Genomic DNA, 21,723 nt, shown 5'->3' with positions numbered 1-21,723 from the left:
TAACCTGCACACGGTACACACAGGTATTAACGAGAAGAGAAGATCCAATCTTGACAAAGAACCAAGGCCTATATCTACTAAAGACGAACAAGTTTACACACATATTTTGAACGAATACTTTTCCAGCAAAGATCATTCCACCGAAGTACTTCCTCGAAAACAAGCACAAAATGATTCAAGAACAGCATGTGTTCATCCAAAGTTAGATCCTTACCACCCCTCCCTAGCTAAATATTTCTACAGTATTCCCAAATTGCAGTGTAGCGAAGAAGAGAATTGGGTGTACGTTGACAACGGCACGTTTTATATATCGAAAAACATTCAGAAATTATATGGCGATATTACCTGTGACATTTACCCCTTACTTTTCCGGGACGATTTTCATACTGTCGAAGGTGAATGCATTAAAAATATCAAAAATGGAACTTTATTGCTCTTCGATTTCTTTAGAGCAGAATGTGACTCAAATCAAGGACATTCTTATACCAATAGACACATGGGAGTTGCATATAATCCTAAGATACTCGGTAGTCTAAAGGAACCAAAGCAGCAACACAAACGCATCGATTTAAATGTTTTTATCCTTGGGTTGGATTCCGTGTCCCGAATGACATCCATAAGAAAACTTCCTAAATCTAGAGATTATTTTTTGAACATTTTAAAAGGGATAGAATTAGAGAACTATAATATTGTTGGAGACGCTACTCTTACCGTACTTGCACCCATGTTAACGGGGCTTTTATTGGGAGAGCTAGGGGAGGTAAGAAAGGGTTTCAAGGGAGCAACAACATTTGACGAAAAGCCTTTAATATGGAAAGACTTTAAACAAGCAGGTTATGTTACTCTTTGGGCTGATGATGTCCCTGGACTCGGTTGTTTTCAGTATAAGTTTACGGGATTTCAGAGTCCACCTACAGATCACTACCTAAGACCTTTTTATGTCGCAGCGGATTTTGAATTGGAATATGGAATAATGCCGTTGTTAAGGTCATATTTACATTCCTTCCTAAGTTTGTTTATGAAGAACCCACCCATCAATCGACCATATTGTTATGGTTCTAAACCTAAACATATTTATTTTTTGGAATATCTTAAAGATATGTTCAAAGTGTACGAATCCAAGAGAAAGTTTATGTTTGGTTTCCATAGTGAAATCAGTCATGACAATAACAATAATATCGAATATATGGATGAAGATATTGTTGAGCTATTGAAATATTTAGAAAGCAGTGGACATCTCAATGAAACTTTGTTAATATTTATGAGTGACCATGGAGCCAGGTTCGAAAACTTTCGGTCAACAGTTCAGGGTAAACAGGAGGAAAGAATGCCCTTTTTTTCCTTCAGATTTCCGCCATGGTTTGAACGTGTGTATCCCGAAGTTATTAGGAATTTCAAAATCAATGCACATCGATTAACTACCCCTTTGGATATATATGAAACTCTCAAAGAAATCCTTAATTTTACTGGAACAGGAATGGGAAACATTTCAAAGCGGGGAATTAGTTTATTCAAAGAAATTCCCAAAGAACGTACATGTCTGCATGCAGGGTTAAGCACACATTGGTGTGCATGTTTAGACTGGCAACCCGTGGAACAGTCACATCTTCTAATACGGGTGATATATTCGGTGATTTCAAAATTAAATGAATTAACTTCAGAAATGCGCAATAAATGTGCTTTACTGCGAATAAAACGTGTTTTAAAAATTCTAAAATATAGTCCACATGCCGATCTATTGAACCTTTATTCTGCATCGAACTGGAAAATAATATCTTACCAGGTAATTATGACTACAGAGCCTGGTAATGGTTATTTTGAATCGACTGTGCAACACGACTTAGATAAAGATATATTGACTTTAAATGAAAAGGACATTAGTAGAGCAAACGCTTACGGTACCCAACCACGATGTATAACCCAAACTCATCCTGATTTACTGAAATACTGTTATTGTAGTTGATCCGTTAATTCCCCAAAAAAGCACCGAACTATTGACTGGTTGCGTACGTGTGTGTGTGTCTGTTTGTGTGTGTATTTAACGTCGTACTATAATGTATATTTTTTATACATATCGATATTGTGTTTTACTATTGCATTGTAACTGTTTATTCCAAATGCGTATAATTAGACCGTTTAACATAGGGCAATACATATTGTTCATGAGAATATCAGTCAACAATAAGTAATATAGAAATTATTTGCTTATTTAATTAAATTAATTCATTTTGCAAAACAGTTATTATAAGTTTGCTAAGTGGGTAAGACGCTGGCTCGCTAGCCTGGAGGTCGGGTGTTCGATCCCTGCATTTGCCGAGAAAGTTAATCCAGATTTTCCGGCGTGGTTCTCCCTTGTCAGTGATGCAGGACGGGGGGGGGGGGCTGACAAGGACAGCTGTCTAGTCCTTCGGATGATACGAAAAACCGAGGTACCGTGTATACATTAGAATGCACGTAAAAGATTCCCTGGCAGTTGGAATTCGATATAAGAGTAGGCGATAGTGCCGCTGCCCGGGCAAAATTTCCCTCATAGCACACTGTATGGCGTATGCCCGTCTTCATTAGCCCAGCATAGGAGCAGAACAGTAGGACGTTAAACCCCATTTCATTTCATTTCATTATAAGTTTGTTACTAGGGTTTCTTCGTAACCAAATATAAATATATACGAAGATTTTTCAGTGTATTGCTATTTGTTGAGCTAAGTAAGAGCGATAATTTATATACTGATGGTTTGTTTCTATAGTGTAGATTTTTTCCAAGGGATTTTTGTTATTTTAGGAATAATTTTGTAAAATAAATGTTAGATGTTAACTTATATAAGTTTTATTTCATTATAATATTGTCGTCACCTGACCGTTCTTTACAATTTCTTGTGAACGCTCTACAGACCACATAATTTACCATCTGCTGAAATGGTTATGAGAGAGAGAGAGGGGGGAAGGGGTTTAACGTCCATTCGACACAAACTAAGTCATTTCGGGACTAACATATGGTTCAATTCTATTTCAATAATTCGCTTGCACGTAGTGGTCTTTAGCAATGGGAGGAAACCGGAGGACCCGGAGATAACCCAAGAGGATGGACAGACGATCCTATTCCTTATCACATACAAGCGAGAAATCGAAACCACGCCACTTAACTCAATAACAGACCTTAAGATCCAACGCGCGCGCGTTAACCATTCACCCCCACCCCAACACAAATGGTTAAATACCACTCTTAAGATCACATACAAGCGAGAAATCGAAACCACGCCACTTAACTCAATAACAGACCTTAAGATCCAACGCGCGCGCGTTAACCACTCACCCCCACCCCAACACAAATGGTTAAATACCACTCTTGTTGTAACTGAATAATATGTCCCAATCTTTATTCTGGTCCACAAATTGTACTATTTTACAATATTCCAATTAATTGATGATACAAATTTTATCTTAACACACCTAATTTAAAAAATTGGAAAAATTCAACTAAATGATTTGAAAAGCCTGACGTAAAGCTTTTCAAATGTGACTTGGATTTAAAAATATTTTTAAACCCTTTGGACAATTAAAATAGGATTTAATGGATAATTTACACAACAGGTAGGACACTTAACACATCTAGTACGTAGAATAAGGCTATTTTTTATTTTCTGGAGCTGTCAAGCCAGCAAGAGTGTTATTGTCCCTTTAAGCAGGGTTGTAATCAAATTGTATGGTCGAGGCTATGGAGCTCGATAACTTTGATTCAATTTCAAGACTAAATCCGGCTCACATACAGCAGTGTATAAGCAATTGGTAGCTTTGATTCCGATTGTGTGAGAGTGGTTAAACTTGGTGTATATTTTCACTACATCAAAACCATGACTTAGTTCGATCTTAAGCATGTTAGTATAATGTAAACAGATTGATTGCCCGATGCTTTTCAAACAGTTAAATGTGCAATTTAATTAATATGTGTTGTCTCTGTTTTGGGATTGGGACTCGCTTGTTTGATTAACGTTGAATTTGATGATGGGTAAGCATGATGAAAAACAGATTTGTTTAGTGTAATAAACCTTTGAATTCCATATCACGATGGTCTTAATCCAAAATTAAACACGGGGACATCACACTTACGCCACATTATTAGAATTTAAGTCACAATTGCTCTTGCTAACTAAGTAAGGCGGGTTTCACATCTATCGATTAAAAGAATTACTTTAAACGACAGACATGATGGAAACGTGATAATATCTGGATAGTCGAAACTATAATGTCAAAAGCGTAACCAGGATAACCATAGATTACTAGATAAAAAGATTAAACTATGGGCTCAGAGACAAATCAGTTTATTACAGGAAGATCATCTCCAGGTTCGTCATCTTTTAAAGGCGCCCCCGCACCTCTTAGACACTTATTCATATATCGAGTTGATAAAGACGCAACTGAGAACCAAATATCTACTTTTTTGGAATCCGAAAACTTTACAATAAATAAACTGGTATGTGTCTCGAACCATCTCTCAAAATTCAAATCGTTTAAGCTCTGGTTGTCATCAGAAGAATTTGGAAAACTCTTTGATGAATCTCTTTGGCCCCAAGGTGTTCGAGTTCCACGATTTATTCCTCATGCTCCTCGTACCGAGCAATTAACTCATGGCGGCCCTTAATATCGCAACATATAACTCGCATGGTTCAGGAACTGGCCGTATCAATTATATCTCAAAACTATGTGATGACTGATATTGTGCTTATCCAAGAACGCTGGCTTCTAACATAGGTTCTCATGGAATCTCGAGCATGCAAAGCAATCAAATGATTCTTGGCAGGCCATGCGGGGGTTGTTCAATTCTCTGGCGTAGCAGCCTTCTGTGTTTATTACTAACAATAGCATTTCAGTCGAAACGAATATGCGCTATAACCGTAAAATGTAGAGATATAAACATTTGTAACGTTTACATGCCTTGTGATAGTTGTAATCTGATCGAATTCGATCACACGTTACAAGAGATTCAAACAGTTGTAGAACAAAACCCAACATATCATGTTATTATAGGAGAGGATTTGAATACAGACTTAAAACGCCTTACGTTCATCCAAACGATACGACTAACCGAATTTACCACAAATCTCTCTTTAGAGTGCGGTATCAACCACATATCAAGCAATGTGTTATACTCCTGTAAAAGTAAAATCAACGGTGAAAAATCGACTATAGATCACTTTTTTCTATCTCAGAATTTAAAGAGCCAATCTCGAATATATTTTGGAGAATAAAGGGGCCTAATTTTGTGTTAAAATCCCTTAAAACCCTCTATCCTGGGGCCGAGCAACTAATTCAATATACGTGATACGTTTTCAAACAACGTAAACCCGTCAGTCTTCATCAGAAAATGGAGACTGGTGTCCCAAGCTGTATTATACGGTGTCTGGATAAAACCAGATTTTTACTTTATAAAAAAGAACTTGTAGGTGAATTTTACCTTTCGTTATGAAGTACAGCACTTGGGTCATGCACTGTATAGATCTCCAATATGAACGGCAATCTATTATCAGGTCACCCAACGAAAGAATTGATCCGAAATCTTAAAAGGGTTACGTGTCCTGATAAGCGGTTTTGACGTTTACGGCCAAACGACTTAATATTTTGAGCTAAAATTTTGAGACTAGGTAAATACACCATTCATCTGTATTTTGGCGTTTAAATTTTATACGTACTCGGATTTTTATTTTTCAAACTATGTTCAAATCGGGATAGTCCCTTTAATTAGTGACATTATAAGCTATAAATCTAGTCATGATGTAGATAATCTATCCGATCAGTGTTATTCCAACTGACTATTATGAAACGACAGCAACAAATCCTGTACGTCCTAGTATTCGATGGAATAAAGCAACGCCTAAAAGCATTCAAGAGTATCAATCACTTGATAATATTAGTATACCATACAATGATTTATACTGTCAAAATTCTAAATGTACAAAACATAAAGTAGAACTTGAGGTCTATTTTGATAGTATCATAAAGCCTGTCACTGAGTTAACTGGCGTGGTTTCGAATCCCCGGTTGTGCATGACAATGAGTAGGGGCGCCTGTCCAACCTCGTGGGTTTTCTCCGGGTGCTACGGTTTCCTTCCACTGCTAAAGACCCCTACGCGCAAGCGAATTAGTGAAATAAAATTAAACCATATGTTAGTCCCGAAATTACCTAGTTTGTGTCGAGTGGACGTTAAACCCCATTTCCCCCTCTCTCTCTCTCTCCGCCTCTCTCTCTCTCTCTATTTTGATACTCTTGTCAGAATCACTATTGATGCCGGTGAGAAATGTATTCCACACAAAAAAGATGTAATTCGAAGGAGTTATTCCTGGGTGGAACGATCAGGTCTAGAATGTGAGGATCGAATACTGCCATGTTCTGGCACTGGCCGTGGAAAGTGTATATGTCAAGATTTGACAATTGAAACTCAGCTTCATAAACGTTTTATTAAGTTTTATCATAGTATTAAAAACAGTAGTGATTTATGTCTTCATATGTTGTCGTACTGCATCGTTGGAAAGTCATTCTACTATTTGCAACAATAACAATTACTTATCATATCATTATAATATAACAAAGTATAATTTAGAACGTAAGTCATTGATAAATATTGTAAATGCCACGATAAAAGTTCCTGGAAGGAAAATGATAAGAGAATAGGAAATGCTATACAAGAATACATAGATTTAAGAGATCGTTCACCATCTGAATATATAAACTTAAATGAAATAATTAATTAACTCTGTATTAATTGAGAACTTCTTGTATATATTTATTTTTCATATTTATTGCACTTAGTGTAAGAATAAAATTTATTATTATAAGTCTGTTGAGAAATCAACGCGCTGAAATGACATATTTGTCTCTATGTTAAAAATACAGACATTAACTGACAATGTCCCTTTAAAGCAGGTTAAACGAAATGAAGTACATTAACTTCATCTATATGCCAATCATGACACTTAGACGAGTGTGTAAGCCGTAACTTTAGCAATAAAACACCAGATCTGAAAAGTAGCTATACCAGGTTTTAATGGTGCCCTTTAACCTCTAGATGACACCCCTTTCCGTGGCTATAAAACATGTCAACTGTATATTTTAAGAGAAATTTTGTTTGGTTGGTTGTTTTATATTTGGTGTAGTATTTAATCATGAAACATTTCAGCTGGTTTTTAGACGCATTATGTCGCCACCCTCACCATTCGATATTCAGCGTTGCACCACCTTTTTCGAAACCTTTTTGAACACGATAGAGGCTTCAGCTTGTAAGTCTGGGGATGAATACTGTCGATAATAAACGTTGCGCGACATTCCATTCTGATAGCGCATCACCAAATTTCAGCCAGTTCGATCGTTTTGTAACTTATATTTTTACAGACTATATAAATCGCATATTCATGTACAGTTCATTGTCTGGCACATCTAATCGCAGTCTCTCTGATACTTCATCAAAACGCCAAGGTGATTTTAACTGCATTTAGATTTGTTTTGAGGAAGTCTTCTCATATGCACTGAATTAGCCATCCATCTTCCATTTTAGCACAGAACGAGCTTTTCGGAAACTGTCAAGAGTTTCCACCCTCAACTCATCATTTGATTCTCAAGTGCGTTGCACAAGCTGGGGTAATTCAACATGAAGAAGGCTTGACTCTCAATAGAGATTGAAGGAATAGCAATGATGTGTAGAACCTGTTTGATGAAGAGACAGTTCAGAAGGAAGTTAAAGTTCTTTAACTTCGTCTGTAGCCCTCGAAGTTTAGCGTTCAAGGTTTTATACTGGGTGTACAAATACACCCAAGTTATACTCCAACCCCTGCAATGGTGTGAAATTAAATGAAATGATATTTAACGTCTTACTGTTCTGCTCCGACTGGGCTAATGAAGACGAGACAGTTGTCCTTGTCAGGCTCTCCGTCCTGCACCACTGACAAGGGAAAACCACGTCGGAAAAGCAGGACAAATAAAAAATATATTAATTCAATAAACAGAAAATCATGAAAGATAAAACCTATTACAAGACTGTAAAACTGCACGAGAGAAACCGTAAATATATTAATTCAATGAACTTGAAATCATGAAAGATAAAACCTATTATTAGACTATAAAAACCGGACGAAGGAAAACGTAAATATATTAATTCAGTAAACTGAAAATAAAGAAATGTGAAATATATCATCAGACTATAAAACTAGATAAGTACTGAAAACCATTGGGATCATAAGAGGACAAACCCTATCGATATTCAGCAATCCGTGACATTCCTTTCCGAAGGTATCCCCCTTCGCTAAAACGCGTTTGAGGCTACAGTTTTTAACACATTTCTTTCATATTCGATTTCAATCATTGGAACAATGTGAGGATTAGTCCTTTTTATTTTCCCTGTTCTCCTATTGCAAAATGTGGGTGTATCTTGTATGACAACCGCTTGTTATGTATTGGTGTATAATAACGTAAGGCCCGGTCCCAGTGGCTGATGGACACAAAACGTATGCAAAAAGGACACAGCGGACGAGCAAACTTTCGGGGGTGGCTCCATCCGTTTTCATCCGCTCCAGAAATGGACAAAATTGACGAAAATTTGCGAAAACAGAACGGAAAAGAACGAACGTGGGAAGTATGTAGCGGGGATGTTAAATGGGTGTCATCGGAAGCCTAGCGGGTGAAAGCGGATGTAAGTGGATGACAGCTCCGAAGGGGTTAGGCAAACTCCAGACATCCTTCAATATACCAGATACATCCCAGATACAAACGCTTTGTCCGTTTTGAAAACTTTATATACGAGATGCATACGCTTACATCCTTTCTATTTCCGTGCTACTAACGATGTATAGACGTTCCATGTACCTTATCTTTCCTCCCTCTTTCCGTTTTCAGCTGGAGCGGATGTGAGTTGCGAGGATGCAGAGAGGATACAGTGGACGTTTAACGGATGATAACGGACATGGAACGTTTGGTGCTCGTATATGTCGCGCATTTACATCTTACACGGCAGAAAGTTTATCCGTTATAAAAGTTTTGTGCAGCTCAAATCTTTTTGCGCGGATGAAATCAAAGTGAACGGATGCTCAATGGTTAGAGCGTATGAAACAAGTATGCAATGAGTACACAACGGATGCATGGCGTTTTCAAACGGAGGGCACGTTTTTCCCCCGTTTTACATTCTCTTTGCATCCGTAAGTGCAGTGGGACCGGGCCTTTAGAATTAAAAGGGTGTCGGTGGATAACGGAAATAATTCTGCTTAAAATACAGATGTGACCATTGATGTTGGCGTACCATTATTTCAAATGACGGTACGGGCAACGTGCCAATCGTACGTTATTGAAATATTCTGAACTCGCTTGACGATGTCATTAAATACACGTGGAGGATACTGTCTGTATTTTATGTGGTTTTATGGTCTCGAGCAAGTCAGTGCCTAATACCGCTCGAATAAATTTACACGCATACACGTTAGTTTGACACACAAGAGGATAGCCTCAAGCGTTATAAAGATAACTCAATTGTAATTGTGTTGTTTTGTTATGTTGACAGATTTTTGTATATTTCGACTGCTACTGTAATCATTGTCATCCAAACGTGCCATGCTAAAACCTACACAAAACAAATAAGGTAAATTAAGCTAGATTATTAATTAACTTGTCATATATTTGATACATGAATTGTCTACATAATAGACATTACCAAGCGGTATTCTGTTTGTAGTTATGAGATTTGATGAATGCAGATCTTCTGATTTGTAGTTGAATTTGAGCCAACCTTTTCTAAATAGACGCAAGAGACAACGTTGCATTCACATCACTGTTTATAACATCAAGCTGCGAAGGAAAAAATCGACGACGCCTTTCTATTGTGTCTAAAATAGACCATCATGGAATACAGGTTTATTCTCGTGAAGAATACACTTGTCAGTCCGTATACACGCTCTAAATTGTTGCATGGATTATGTGAACTATACTCTTCAAAAAACGTAGGGGATATTCAGCAACAATACAAAACTGCGGAAATGCACTGCTGTTTTTATTAGAGCTAACCAGTGTATGTTAATAACAGGCCAATTGCCTACACATGAAGATAAACAGTTCATATGGGCGGTTTATCTGACGGCCCCATTTCACTCGCAAAGAGATACACCGTGTATGGCGCTATTGCGTGTCGCATGTGCAGCTCAGTGGTTCTGTTGGGGCGATAAGTTCTTCGTCTGTGAATATACTCTCAAAGCATGTCAAGTGTCCATGACTATTTATCATATCACAACCTGCATAGGTATTTGCATTTCAATATCCGCTACTTTTTTGAAGAGTATATATGAAAACGTCGACATATTAACAACTATTAAACTGGTTTATAGGATTTTATCCTAATTTTAGACTATTTGTTTACACTGCCCATATCCCTGTCCCTTTCCACATCTATTGTACACAGGCTTTTCTGGACAAATATATCTTTGTAACAGAAAATATTAGATTGCTGAAAATTAAAAGGGTTCATCCTGGCTGTTTAACACTGAATAGCGACCCCAAATCATAAAACCAAATTTGGAAAAAACTTAACAAGGTTTTCAGAGGAGGGAGAGTAACCCCGGAAGTGAAGGTCGCGGAGTGCTGAAAATCAATAGGATTCGAGCTCTTATGACCATAATACTTCACACCACATTGAAGAAAAAATCCGTCACAAACTGTAGCCTCTATCGCACTAACAAGGGTTTTCGCCTTCACTGTCAGTTAAGCACATTTTGACTGAGTGCAAGTATCTCAAGGACGACAGCTCGATGTACTACCCTTGCAAGCCATTTCACAATAGTTTTGACCAACCGGTTTTATAACTCTCATACAAACCTCAGAACCAGAAATTGATCCGCAGTTTAGAATGTTGAACAGCCGGGTGTTGTTAGGGACAGTTTTGATTGCTTTGTGGAAGCCCCGTGTAATTAAGAACGCATTGAATTAATGAATCGCCAGAATGCACCATGCATTTTAATGAATATCTGAGCATCATGCAAACATTTCTCGTGAAATCGAACGTACACGAGTTTTCCCGACCTTTGGTGGGACAAAACCGTGACCAATATTTGGCATTGTTCAACAAGGCCACGCTTAACTACAATTCAGAGAAACCAGGCTATCAGACGTTTGGAAGCTGGAGAGTCTGTACAAGAGGTTGTCCATCATTTCAACGTAAACATAACCACAAGTTACCGTCTCCAGCATGGATACAATGCAACACAGATCACAGATGACCTTCCTCGGAGCTGTCGTCCCAGAGTCACCTCACTTTGACAAGATCGGCAGATTACTCATCACCGCCAGCGAGATCGGTTCCAAGCTGCTCGAGAGACCATGACATAATGGACGTATTAGCCGGGATTCTGTGATCAGACGCCTACGTTCCAACAACCTAAGGTGTCGCTGACCAGCAATTCGCCGTTCTCTAACCAGGATATCGACAGGCACGATTTCAGTGGTCATCATAATTGACGACATCGTGCGTGGAGACGTGTCACCGTCTCTGACGAGAGTCGCTTTTTGTGTCCCCATGTAAATGGAAGAGTTAGAATTGGGCAGGGTTGAGGTGACCGTTTCGCCAACAGAAACGTTTTGAAATTGGATCCATTGGGAGGGTCTAGCGTTATGATATGGACAGGGACTGGACTTAATGTGATACTTGGACCAATGTGCTTCCAGAATGTAGGTCAAGGTCGGGGACACGGCGTCACAGCTCAGTCTTATAAGACCTCGCGCTGTTCCATTTATTGCACAACATCAACAATACATTTTCCAGCAGGACAACGTTCGTCTTCATGTTGCCAGCGCTACCATGGCCTGTTCCCAACAGTACAATATCCGTGTTCTACCGTCGCCAGCCCTCGTCACTTATCTGAACCCAATCGAACACTTGTGGGATGAGGTTCAAAGGCGTATGAACAACTGCCGATAAAATACGCACAGCTGCTCTGGGTGTGTGCAGGGGGATCCCCAGGCCTTCGCAAATCGCCTGTTCCACTCACTGCACAGAAAATGTGTGGCAGTGATCAATGCCAATGGTGGTCACACTAGGTTTTGACTGACATATGGGGTATTGACCTGAAACTGTGAGACCCCTTAACCGTTAGGATAAATAATGATGTCATGTGTCTTTCCGTCCATTACAATGTTTGCAGTCATAATTTTTGTCAATCTTACCCTATTGGTAATTCTTGTCTTTATTGTTTGAAGTACCAATAAAATAAATCTATGTATAATTTTAGATACTCGAACTGTGATATTTGTTTTTATTAATGGATATAAATATTTGTTTTTTGTGATATAGTTTTTCACCATATTATGTTTACAATTAAATATTTGTATGCGTTAAAGATCTGTTTAATGTTATAAATATTTTGTTTTTGTGATATAATTTAGCTTCTCTCATAAATTTCACCATATAATAAATCCCGGTTGGAGCTGAAGTTCGATACACACCGTTTCATTCAATGATTAATCGAATTTCATCTGCCAGGAGACCTCGACATTTTGGGAACCCATCTGAATGTCTAGATGTTGTTCGGTGTCGGACAACATTCCTAAGACGCGAAAATTTCTCAGCTAACACAGGGATCCCCCATCCATTTAGTGAATCAGCGTCTTACGCACTGAGTGACAGTGGTTCCGGACAGCGATAACAGATTTTGTATTTCTAATGCAGACAAAATGATTTATATGTTGAATTTATGTTGTTTCGCCAAAACGGGGAACTTGGTCTGCATACAACGAAACCGTTCATACAAATGAAATAGAGTTTAACGTCATATTTACTTGCTAATTGGGCTAATGCATATGCAATGTAGTGTTGAATTCAAACAGTCAGGGGATCTTTTACGTATTCGTGTGATTTTTCGTCCCACCCAAACGACTAGACACGGTTCCTTGCTAGATCAGCTTGCCACATCAGTGACAAAGCGAAACTACGCTGGAAAATCCCTAGTAACTTTCTCGGCCATCACCGGATTGATCGCAGGATCTTCTCGTTAGTTTCCTTGGGAACTGTCTCCACCAAGACCGGGATCGAAAGGGTACATTCAGGTTAATGAACCACACTGGTTCCTGACAATCGTTGAAAATTTAATTTCTTTTTCTATTGCAGATAAAATGGTTTATATGTTGAATTTATACGGTTTGGCCAAACACTGGATAATTTGTTCTTTGAAGAAACGGAACCGATTGTTATTTCTTATCTCTGTTGGTTTTCTGGCGATCATCATATTATATAACCTGCACACGGTACACACAGGTATTAACGAGAAGAGAAGATCCAATCTTGACAAAGAACCAAGGCCTATATCTACTAAAGACGAACAAGTTTACACACATATTTTGAACGAATACTTTTCCAGCAAAGATCATTCCACCGAAGTACTTCCTCGAAAACAAGCACAAAATGATTCAAGAACAGCATGTGTTCATCCAAAGTTAGATCCTTACCACCCCTCCCTAGCTAAATATTTCTACAGTATTCCCAAATTGCAGTGTAGCGAAGAAGAGAATTGGGTGTACGTTGACAACGGCACGTTTTATATATCGAAAAACATTCAGAAATTATATGGCGATATTACCTGTGACATTTACCCCTTACTTTTCCGGGACGATTTTCATACTGTCGAAGGTAAATGCATTAAAAATATCAAAAATGGAACTTTATTACTCTTCGATTTCTTTAGAGCAGAATGTGACTCAAATCAAGGACATTCTTATACCAATAGACACATGGGAGTTGCATATAATCCTAAGATACTCGGTAGTTTAAAGGAACTAAAGCAGCAACATAAACGCATAGATTTAAATGTTTTTATCTTTGGATTGGATTCCGTGTCCCGAATGACATCCATAAGAAAACTTCCTAAATCTAGAAATTATTTTTTGAACATTTTAAAAGGAATAGAATTAGAGAACTATAATATTGTTGGGGACGGTACTATTAGGTTTCTTGCACCCATGTTAACAGGGCATTTATTGGAAGAGTTAGGGGATATGAGAAAGGGTTTCAAAGACGCGACAACATTTGACGAAAAACCTTTCATATGGAAAGACTTTAAACAAGCCGGCTACGTTACTCTTTGGGCTGATGATCTCCCTGGACTCGGTTGTTTTCAGTTTAAGTTAAACGGATTCCAGAGTCCACCTACAGATCACTACCTAAGACCTTTCTATGTCGCAGCGGATTTTGAATTGGAATATGGATTAATGCCGTTGTTAAGGTCATATTTACATTCCTTCCTAAGTTTGTTTATGAAGAACCCACCCATCAATCGACCATATTGTTATGGTTCTAAACCTAAACATATTTATTTTATGGAATATCTTAAAGATATGTTCAAAGTGTACGAATCCAAGAGAAAGTTTATGTTTGGTTTTCATGGTGAAATCAGTCATGAAAATAACAATAATATCGAATATATGGATGAAGATATTGTTGAGCTAATGAAATATTTAGAAAGCAGTGGACATTTAAATGAAACTTTGTTAATATTTATGAGTGACCATGGAGCCAGGTTCGAAAACTTTCGGTCAACAGTTCAGGGTAAACAGGAGGAAAGAATGTCCTTTTTTTCCTTCAGATTTCCGCCATGGTTTGAACGTGTGTATCCCGAAGTTATTAGGAATTTCAAAATCAATGCACATCGATTAACTACCCCTTTGGATATATATGAAACACTCAAAGAAATCCTTAATTTTACTGGAACAGGAATGGGAAACATTTCAAAGCGGGGAATTAGTTTATTCAAAGAAATTCCCAAAGAACGTACATGTCTGCATGCAGGATTAAGCACACATTGGTGTGCATGTTTAGACTGGCAACCCGTGGAACAGTCACGTTTTTTAATACGGGTGATATATACGGTGATTTCAAAATTAAATGAATTAACTTCAGAAATGCGCAATAAATGTGCTTTGCTGCGAATAAAACGTGTTTTAAAAATCCTAAAATATAGTCCACATGCCGATCTATTGAACCTTTATTCTACATCGAACTGGAAAATAATATCTTACCAGGTAATTATGACTACAGAGCCTGGTAATGGTTATTTTGAATCGACTGTGCAACACGACTTAGATAAAGATATATTGACTTTAAATGAAAAGGACATTAGTAGAGCAAACGCTTACGGTACCCAACCACGATGTATAACTCAAACTCGTCCTGATCTACTGAAATACTGTTATTGTAGTTAACCCATTAATTCCCAAATTGCCGCAATAAAGCACTGAACTATTGACTTTCGCATTAATAACAGGTTTTTAAAATAAATTTTCAATGTAAAACTAAGTTTTATTTCATTGAATCAGTTAGTCCCACTTCCCGTCCAAGTTGAAAAGCGATAGGGTTCATGGCGATATAATGCATCTACAATGAAATTGGGCGTATACAATGTATACTGTGTTGTCGACATTAGTATGAGACGAATAGGCCCAGGGTTGATATAATATACATCCGACATATTCATGGAATCTTTAACATTTGTACTTAATGATGTGGGTGGTATTATTTGGGTCGACAATCGATTTTATCTTTCATTTTTACTTAATTTGGTTAACATGCTTTTTGAATTTGTGGCCACCCCCCCCCCACCCTTTCAATCTGGATGTGATGGTATGTAAGCGTGTTAAAGTTGATTGGTGTAATATAACAGATCTTGTACGTATAAAAATCTAAAATTAAACATGGAAACATCACACATACGCAACATTAGAATTTTCACAAACGTTCTACTTTATTAAAGGGTTATGGTCAGATATACAGATCTTAAAAATTGACGGCGCAATTGCCCTTGCTGTGTATGTTTTGTTCACATCTACCGACAAAGGAATTACTTTAACAGACAGACGCGTATAATCGAAAATATGCTATTAAAACCTAACCTTGATTCTTGCAGGTTAGTAGATAATCAGTTTAATATGGTAATACCTGAATAATCTAAACTATATGCTATTGAAACATAACCTTGATAATTTCAGGTTACTAGATAAGTTTTCAAGTTAAACGAGCAGAAATGATTATTTTGTTTATATGTTAAAAGGACAGTCATTACCTGGCAATGTCCGTCCCTTAAAGCATGTAACATAAGATAAAGTACATTAACGCCATCTATATGCCAATCATAACAATGAACCGAGTAAGTATGTGTATACCACAACATTAACGAAAAAGTAACACTAGATCTGGGATGTAGATATGACAGGCTTCAATTGCACCCTAGTTTAACTGATGTCAATTTTCAACATGTATACATTTTTTAAAAATACATTTATCTATATATTTTGAAAATAAAATGTGTTTGTGTTTTGTTCATTAGATGAAATCAAACAGTTGGATTTATGAGTTTTAAAATAACTTCACAATAACCATTTAAGATTATTATTACATGTATTATTACAGCCTATTTATAGTGCACCCTTTTATAAAACATGTTCATGGGCACTTTACAAAGTGACAATGTAATCATAAATATACAACAAGATTATGGACATGTTAACGATTGTATACAGAGTCAGTTACAAGCCTGATTAAATAAATGTGTTTTAAGTTTTTTTTTAAAAGACTATAGAGATGTACTACATCTGAAACTAAATGGTAGATTATTCCGTAAAACAGGTGCTTGATAACTAAAAGAGCGCTGACCATAAGAGACTAGTTCAACAGTTTTGGGCTGTAAAAGTAGTTTATCTGATGTACGTAATTTTCGGACAGGTGTATAAAGTTCTAAAACATCTGAGAGGTAAACGGGAGCTAAATTATTTGAACATTTAAAAGTACGTGTAAGTAATAAAATCTTAAAATCAATTCGATATTTAAAAGGAAACCAGTGTGAATTATATAAAACAGGAGTTATTTGGTCGCATTTCTTAGTTAAAGTAACAAGTCTAGCTGCAGTATTCTGTACTTTTTATAATTTATCAATAAGCTTTAAAGGTAAACCAACTAAAAGTGAATTAAAGTTATCTAATCGAGAAGTGACCAGAGAATTAACAAGTGACTTAGTGGTCTCTACAGTTACAAATGTACGTATTTACCTATATTTCTGATATTAAAATAGCACAATTTACAAATGTTATTTACTTGAGCTCTCATAAGCATAAAACTATCAAAGACTACGCCAATATTACGGGCAGAATAAGATGAAAATATATCACAATTACCAATTATAACTGGGGGGGGGGGGGGTATCATGTGCAAATTTACTTAATTGATGCCTTGAGCCTAATAGCAAATATTCGGTTTTACCATCATTCAATTTTAGAAAGCTCTTTGACATGCATTTTCTAATTTCACTAATACAGTTGCAAATTTGATAAATTGAAATGGGGTTTAACGTCCTACTGTTCTTCTCCTTTACTGGGCTAATGAAGAAAGGCATATGCCATACAGTGTGCGATGAGGGAAATTTTGCCCGGGCAGCGGCACTATCGCCAACTCTTATATCGAATTCCATCTGCCAAGGGATCTTTTACGTGCATTCCCATGTATACACGGGACCTCGGTTTTTCGTCTCATCAGAAGGACTAGACAGCTGTCCTTGTCAGGCCCTCCGTCCTGCATCACTGACAAGGGCGGAACCACGTCGGAAAATCCAGATGAACTTTCTCGGCCAATGCAGGGATCGAACACCCGACCTCCAGGCTAGTGAGCCAGCGTCTTAACCACCTACCCACCGTGTATAATTGAGTATCATCGGCATACAAATGTAAACTGAGACCATATTTTCTGAAAATATCACCTAATTGTGGTGTAAAAAGGTAAATAAAATCGGACCAAGAACAGAACCTTGACAAAAACAGATTCAGAAGACGATTTACAATTAACTAAAATACACTGTTTTCTACCACAAGATAGCTTTCTAATAGATCTAATGCAGAGCCACAAATACCGAATTTAAAATGAAGTCTACGTAAAAGAATAGAAGGATTCATCGTGTCAAAAGCAGCAGGTAAATTTAATAAAAAAAAATGTACATTTCCTATTATCAATTTGCATTAAAATAGCATTTTAATAACCAATTTGTACAACCAGATATTTCGGGATGAGGAATAAGTTAATTAGATATGGTTAGAATGAAATATGCTATTTTGAGTTATCTTAAGATGTCATGCGCTAAAACACGTCAAATATGGCATATGTTAAAGATTAATAACCTTTAAACTATACTCACCCCTCTATTGTTTACTTGCTACCAGCTATTGTAAAGTACATTACGTATTATGTAATTTAGATCCTATTATTACATTGATTGTTCGATATAGTTTAATTGTGTGAATCTTGATGTAATGTCTGAAGGCTATAAACTGAGATGTTACTAACAGTTTGTTAAGCACAGGACAGGGAACTAAAAGATCAAAGACTATAAACCAGTGAAGTGTATAACATGCGGCCACAATCAATGTGACCGTTGGTTAAAAGGTACTCTTCAAAGACAAAGTGTCGAAAAAAAGAATTTGACAAAAACACAATTCAAACAATGTATTTTTCACATGGTGCCGGCCATTTATTTCAAAATGGCTGCCAAGTCTGGTAATAAAATGGCGCACAAAACCAACGAGAGGGTAGTAAAATATAACTTAATTTCACAAGTTTTTTTTTGATTGCTACAGTAATACTTGAAATACATAAGACATTAATGAACCTGTGGTAAATATCGGTCTAAATGATACCAGAGACGGATTAGGGGCTGATGAACCCCGATTCTTCCTACCTGAGGGGTTCCCACTATAAGGGGTGGGGTTCTATAACCGGACTCGAGTTCTTTTTTTGAAAAACTGACTGTATATCCTGGTCTTTCTAGCTTATTCACATATTTAACAATCTTAAAATTCATTAAAAACGTCGTAAATTCATGACTAAAAGAAGTTCCCAAACTACGCATTAACTAGTTTAGGGACCCCCGAAACTACCATACTCCTTTTCAGTCCATCCCTGGAATTGATACCAAAACTCACAAGGGCTATAAACACGGATCGCATAACCATTTCTGAACTAATATTAGGGCGCAAATTTTTAACAACTTAATATATCGAAACCACTTTCAACCCCGATGAAGATGGTGCAAAGACATACCACATGAAGAAACAGAAATTGCACTAAAAAAAGCACGCTAAACAATCTCAACAATTCATTAAAAACGATTTAAATTCATGACTAAAAAGAACAACAAACTACACAAGAACATTAACTAGTTTAAAATTAGGAAACCCTGAAACTACCATACTCCCTTTCAGTCTATCCCTGAAATGATACCACAACTCATATGGGCTGTAAACACGGATCGCATAACCATTTCTGAACTAATATTAGGGCGCAAATTCTTAACAACTTGATATATCGAAATCACTTTTAACCCCGGTTAAGATAGTGCAAAGACATCACCATATAAAAGACATGGCAGTCATTTTGAAAAACAACGGCCGGCACCATGTGAAAAATACAATTTTCGGATTGTAAGATTTTAAATAAAATCTAGTTATTGTCCCACAAATAAACCCCACCGGTTATCGCTCTCAGAAACTTCATGCAGACCGCCATATTGATAGAGTGGTTCACGCTTCAAACATCTGTCCTTATAAAAACTGACATACTAATCTGCCATACTGCATCACCGACGAGATTTTCCAAAGTGAGCAAAGCTTAATCCCGCGCACATGGATTCGGAGGTCGCAGCAAATATATGTCACAAATAGCTTTCCACAAACACGCATTGTTATATAAAGCCGAATAAAAATACACCTATTACGCTCTTCGCGGTTATTTTAAAGATACATTATGTGAGATTAGATAAAGAGCTGACAGTTCTCATTATAATAGTTAAAAGCTAGATAATGTATAGGGAATTTGCTTAAGATTTCAGTCAAATTGATCCACTCTGAACCAAGAATTTAGCGATTGAATTTTAGGCCTAGCCTCGATCATCATTACTAAAGTCGGTACGATAAAAAAAAGACCTGCAATTGGCAGAGTTAGCTCTTGCATAATGTATGTTTAATAGCGAACCTGAGCAAACATTTCAATTGCACTCGTTTATTTAATTTTTGATTTTGGCGATTTCGGTACAGAGCTAGCTGTAATAGCTTTGTTTCTTTTTCTAACTTTCAAACTCATGAGCGCGGCATCATAAACTCACTACAACTCTCGTGAGTTCAGGAAATTAATATTTGCTAGCTCTAAATACGCAGAACTATTTGAGACCGGAAAATAACCGAAACAAAATTTTTATTTGTAGTCTTTATTTTCCAGACACTTTATTATCTTTTACAATTAATTTCTGGCCTTAAGCGTTAATCGACGGACTTTTTTTTCTAGATCTGAGACTGAGTCGTGCAAGATGGCGTTCACCGATGATTTGCTATCCAGCATTGGGTTGGACAAGTACCCCTATGATTTGAGCACTGTAACCAAACTACTAGGTATTGTTAATAAATTCTCGACAGCTACGGAGCATCGGTCTATCATAACTGCTTTCTTTACATGACGACTGTGTGACGTTTGGTGATAAAGACATCCAAAATAGACTGGTCAGACTGAATACAAAGACTCTGAAGTATGGTAAAAGTAAGGCTAAGTCCAATAAATCTATAAAATCATACGACGATTTTCTTGAAACCCCATTTTGCCTGGGATAGCGGACGAGACTCCATCGGCAGAATTGATTTAATAGAAAACCTTAACTGATTTAAATAGAAAAAATAGGTATTTGCGGCGATTGTCAGAGTGTCATAAAAGAACAATTGCCCAGTTAAAACATCGACTTTGAAATACTAGAAAAGAAATTATTTGCATGAAGGCTAATAATAAAAATTAAAAAAAACTTTCAGGTAAAAAAACTGGTTGCAAGTCCAAACCTTTTAAGATGAACGAAGTAATTTAGTATGATGTCGAAAATCAAAGATTACACCCCAGAATGCCATTATTTGGTCATGGAACTTAAAAATCTAAACGTTTCGAATGATAACGTAGCAGCGTTTATAACCGCATGTTTAGCTGTCGCGGGACTAAAATCCAATTACACTCCATCAAAAATTACCGTGCAATCAATATCACGTGAACGTCGGTGTATCTTTAAAACATGCTTCGGAAACCTTTAAGTCAGTGAAAAATACCACGTTATATACAAAATTTGGTTCTAAATTCGGCAGTATGCAATAATCGCTGACTCGACATATACGCAACTAATTCTTGGTCTTCGTGCAATGGCTAATAAAACTGCGCAAACTACATTAACGACATTACGCGAAATTTTGGAAGATCACGACGAAATTGCTGGACCGTTATTTTCGAAATTATAATTTACCCCTCCCCACTACACCAGCTTCGAATTCACATCCCCAACCTCAATCTTTATTGTATGTTTGTAATACTTATTGAATATTTTCCTTGTACTTTATCCGGCAATGTGTTTGTTTGTTTTTTGGTTTTTTTTTTTCACAACAAACATCATACTGCACAATATTATATTTATTTATCTATGGGACTAAAATAAAGTGTTAAATTATTAGATTTATAGAGGTCTCTCTCCCCCCCCCCTCTGTATTACATGCCATTATAAACAGACCGATGTCTGTTGGTATACAGAAATGAAAGATCTATTCAATTTAATATTAGGCTAATATTTAAATAAAATCATGTCAAACGTCATCTTTTCATATCCAGCTAAATGTGTATTTTAATTGCCACCGCAGCATTATAAGCAATTAATATT

General features: G+C 36.9%; 2 protein-coding genes across 2 annotated transcripts; both read left to right on the top strand.

Annotated features, from left to right (window-relative positions):
• The first annotated feature begins 495 nt into the window (after positions 1 to 495).
• Positions 496 to 8,002, top strand: LOC126824322 (uncharacterized). The gene is made up of 2 exons (XM_050553523.2): positions 496 to 1,686; positions 7,993 to 8,002. The coding sequence occupies exons 1-2, from the start codon at positions 497 to 499 to the stop codon at positions 8,000 to 8,002; spliced, it is 1,200 nt and encodes a 399-aa protein (XP_050409480.2). The 5' UTR covers position 496.
• Positions 8,003 to 13,744: 5,742 nt separating this feature from the next.
• On the top strand, positions 13,745 to 18,318 carry LOC126824321 (uncharacterized). The gene is made up of 3 exons (XM_050553522.2): positions 13,745 to 14,120; positions 14,445 to 14,529; positions 18,312 to 18,318. Exons 1-3 carry the CDS (start codon positions 13,745 to 13,747, stop codon positions 18,316 to 18,318), a joined length of 468 nt encoding a protein of 155 aa, XP_050409479.2.
• Positions 18,319 to 21,723: the final 3,405 nt, after the last annotated feature.

Source organism: Patella vulgata, chromosome 6 (assembly GCF_932274485.2).
Source record: "Patella vulgata chromosome 6, xgPatVulg1.2, whole genome shotgun sequence".
NCBI classification, from domain to species: Eukaryota; Metazoa; Mollusca; class Gastropoda; family Patellidae; genus Patella; species Patella vulgata.
This window is presented reverse-complemented; position numbering and strand designations above follow the sequence as displayed.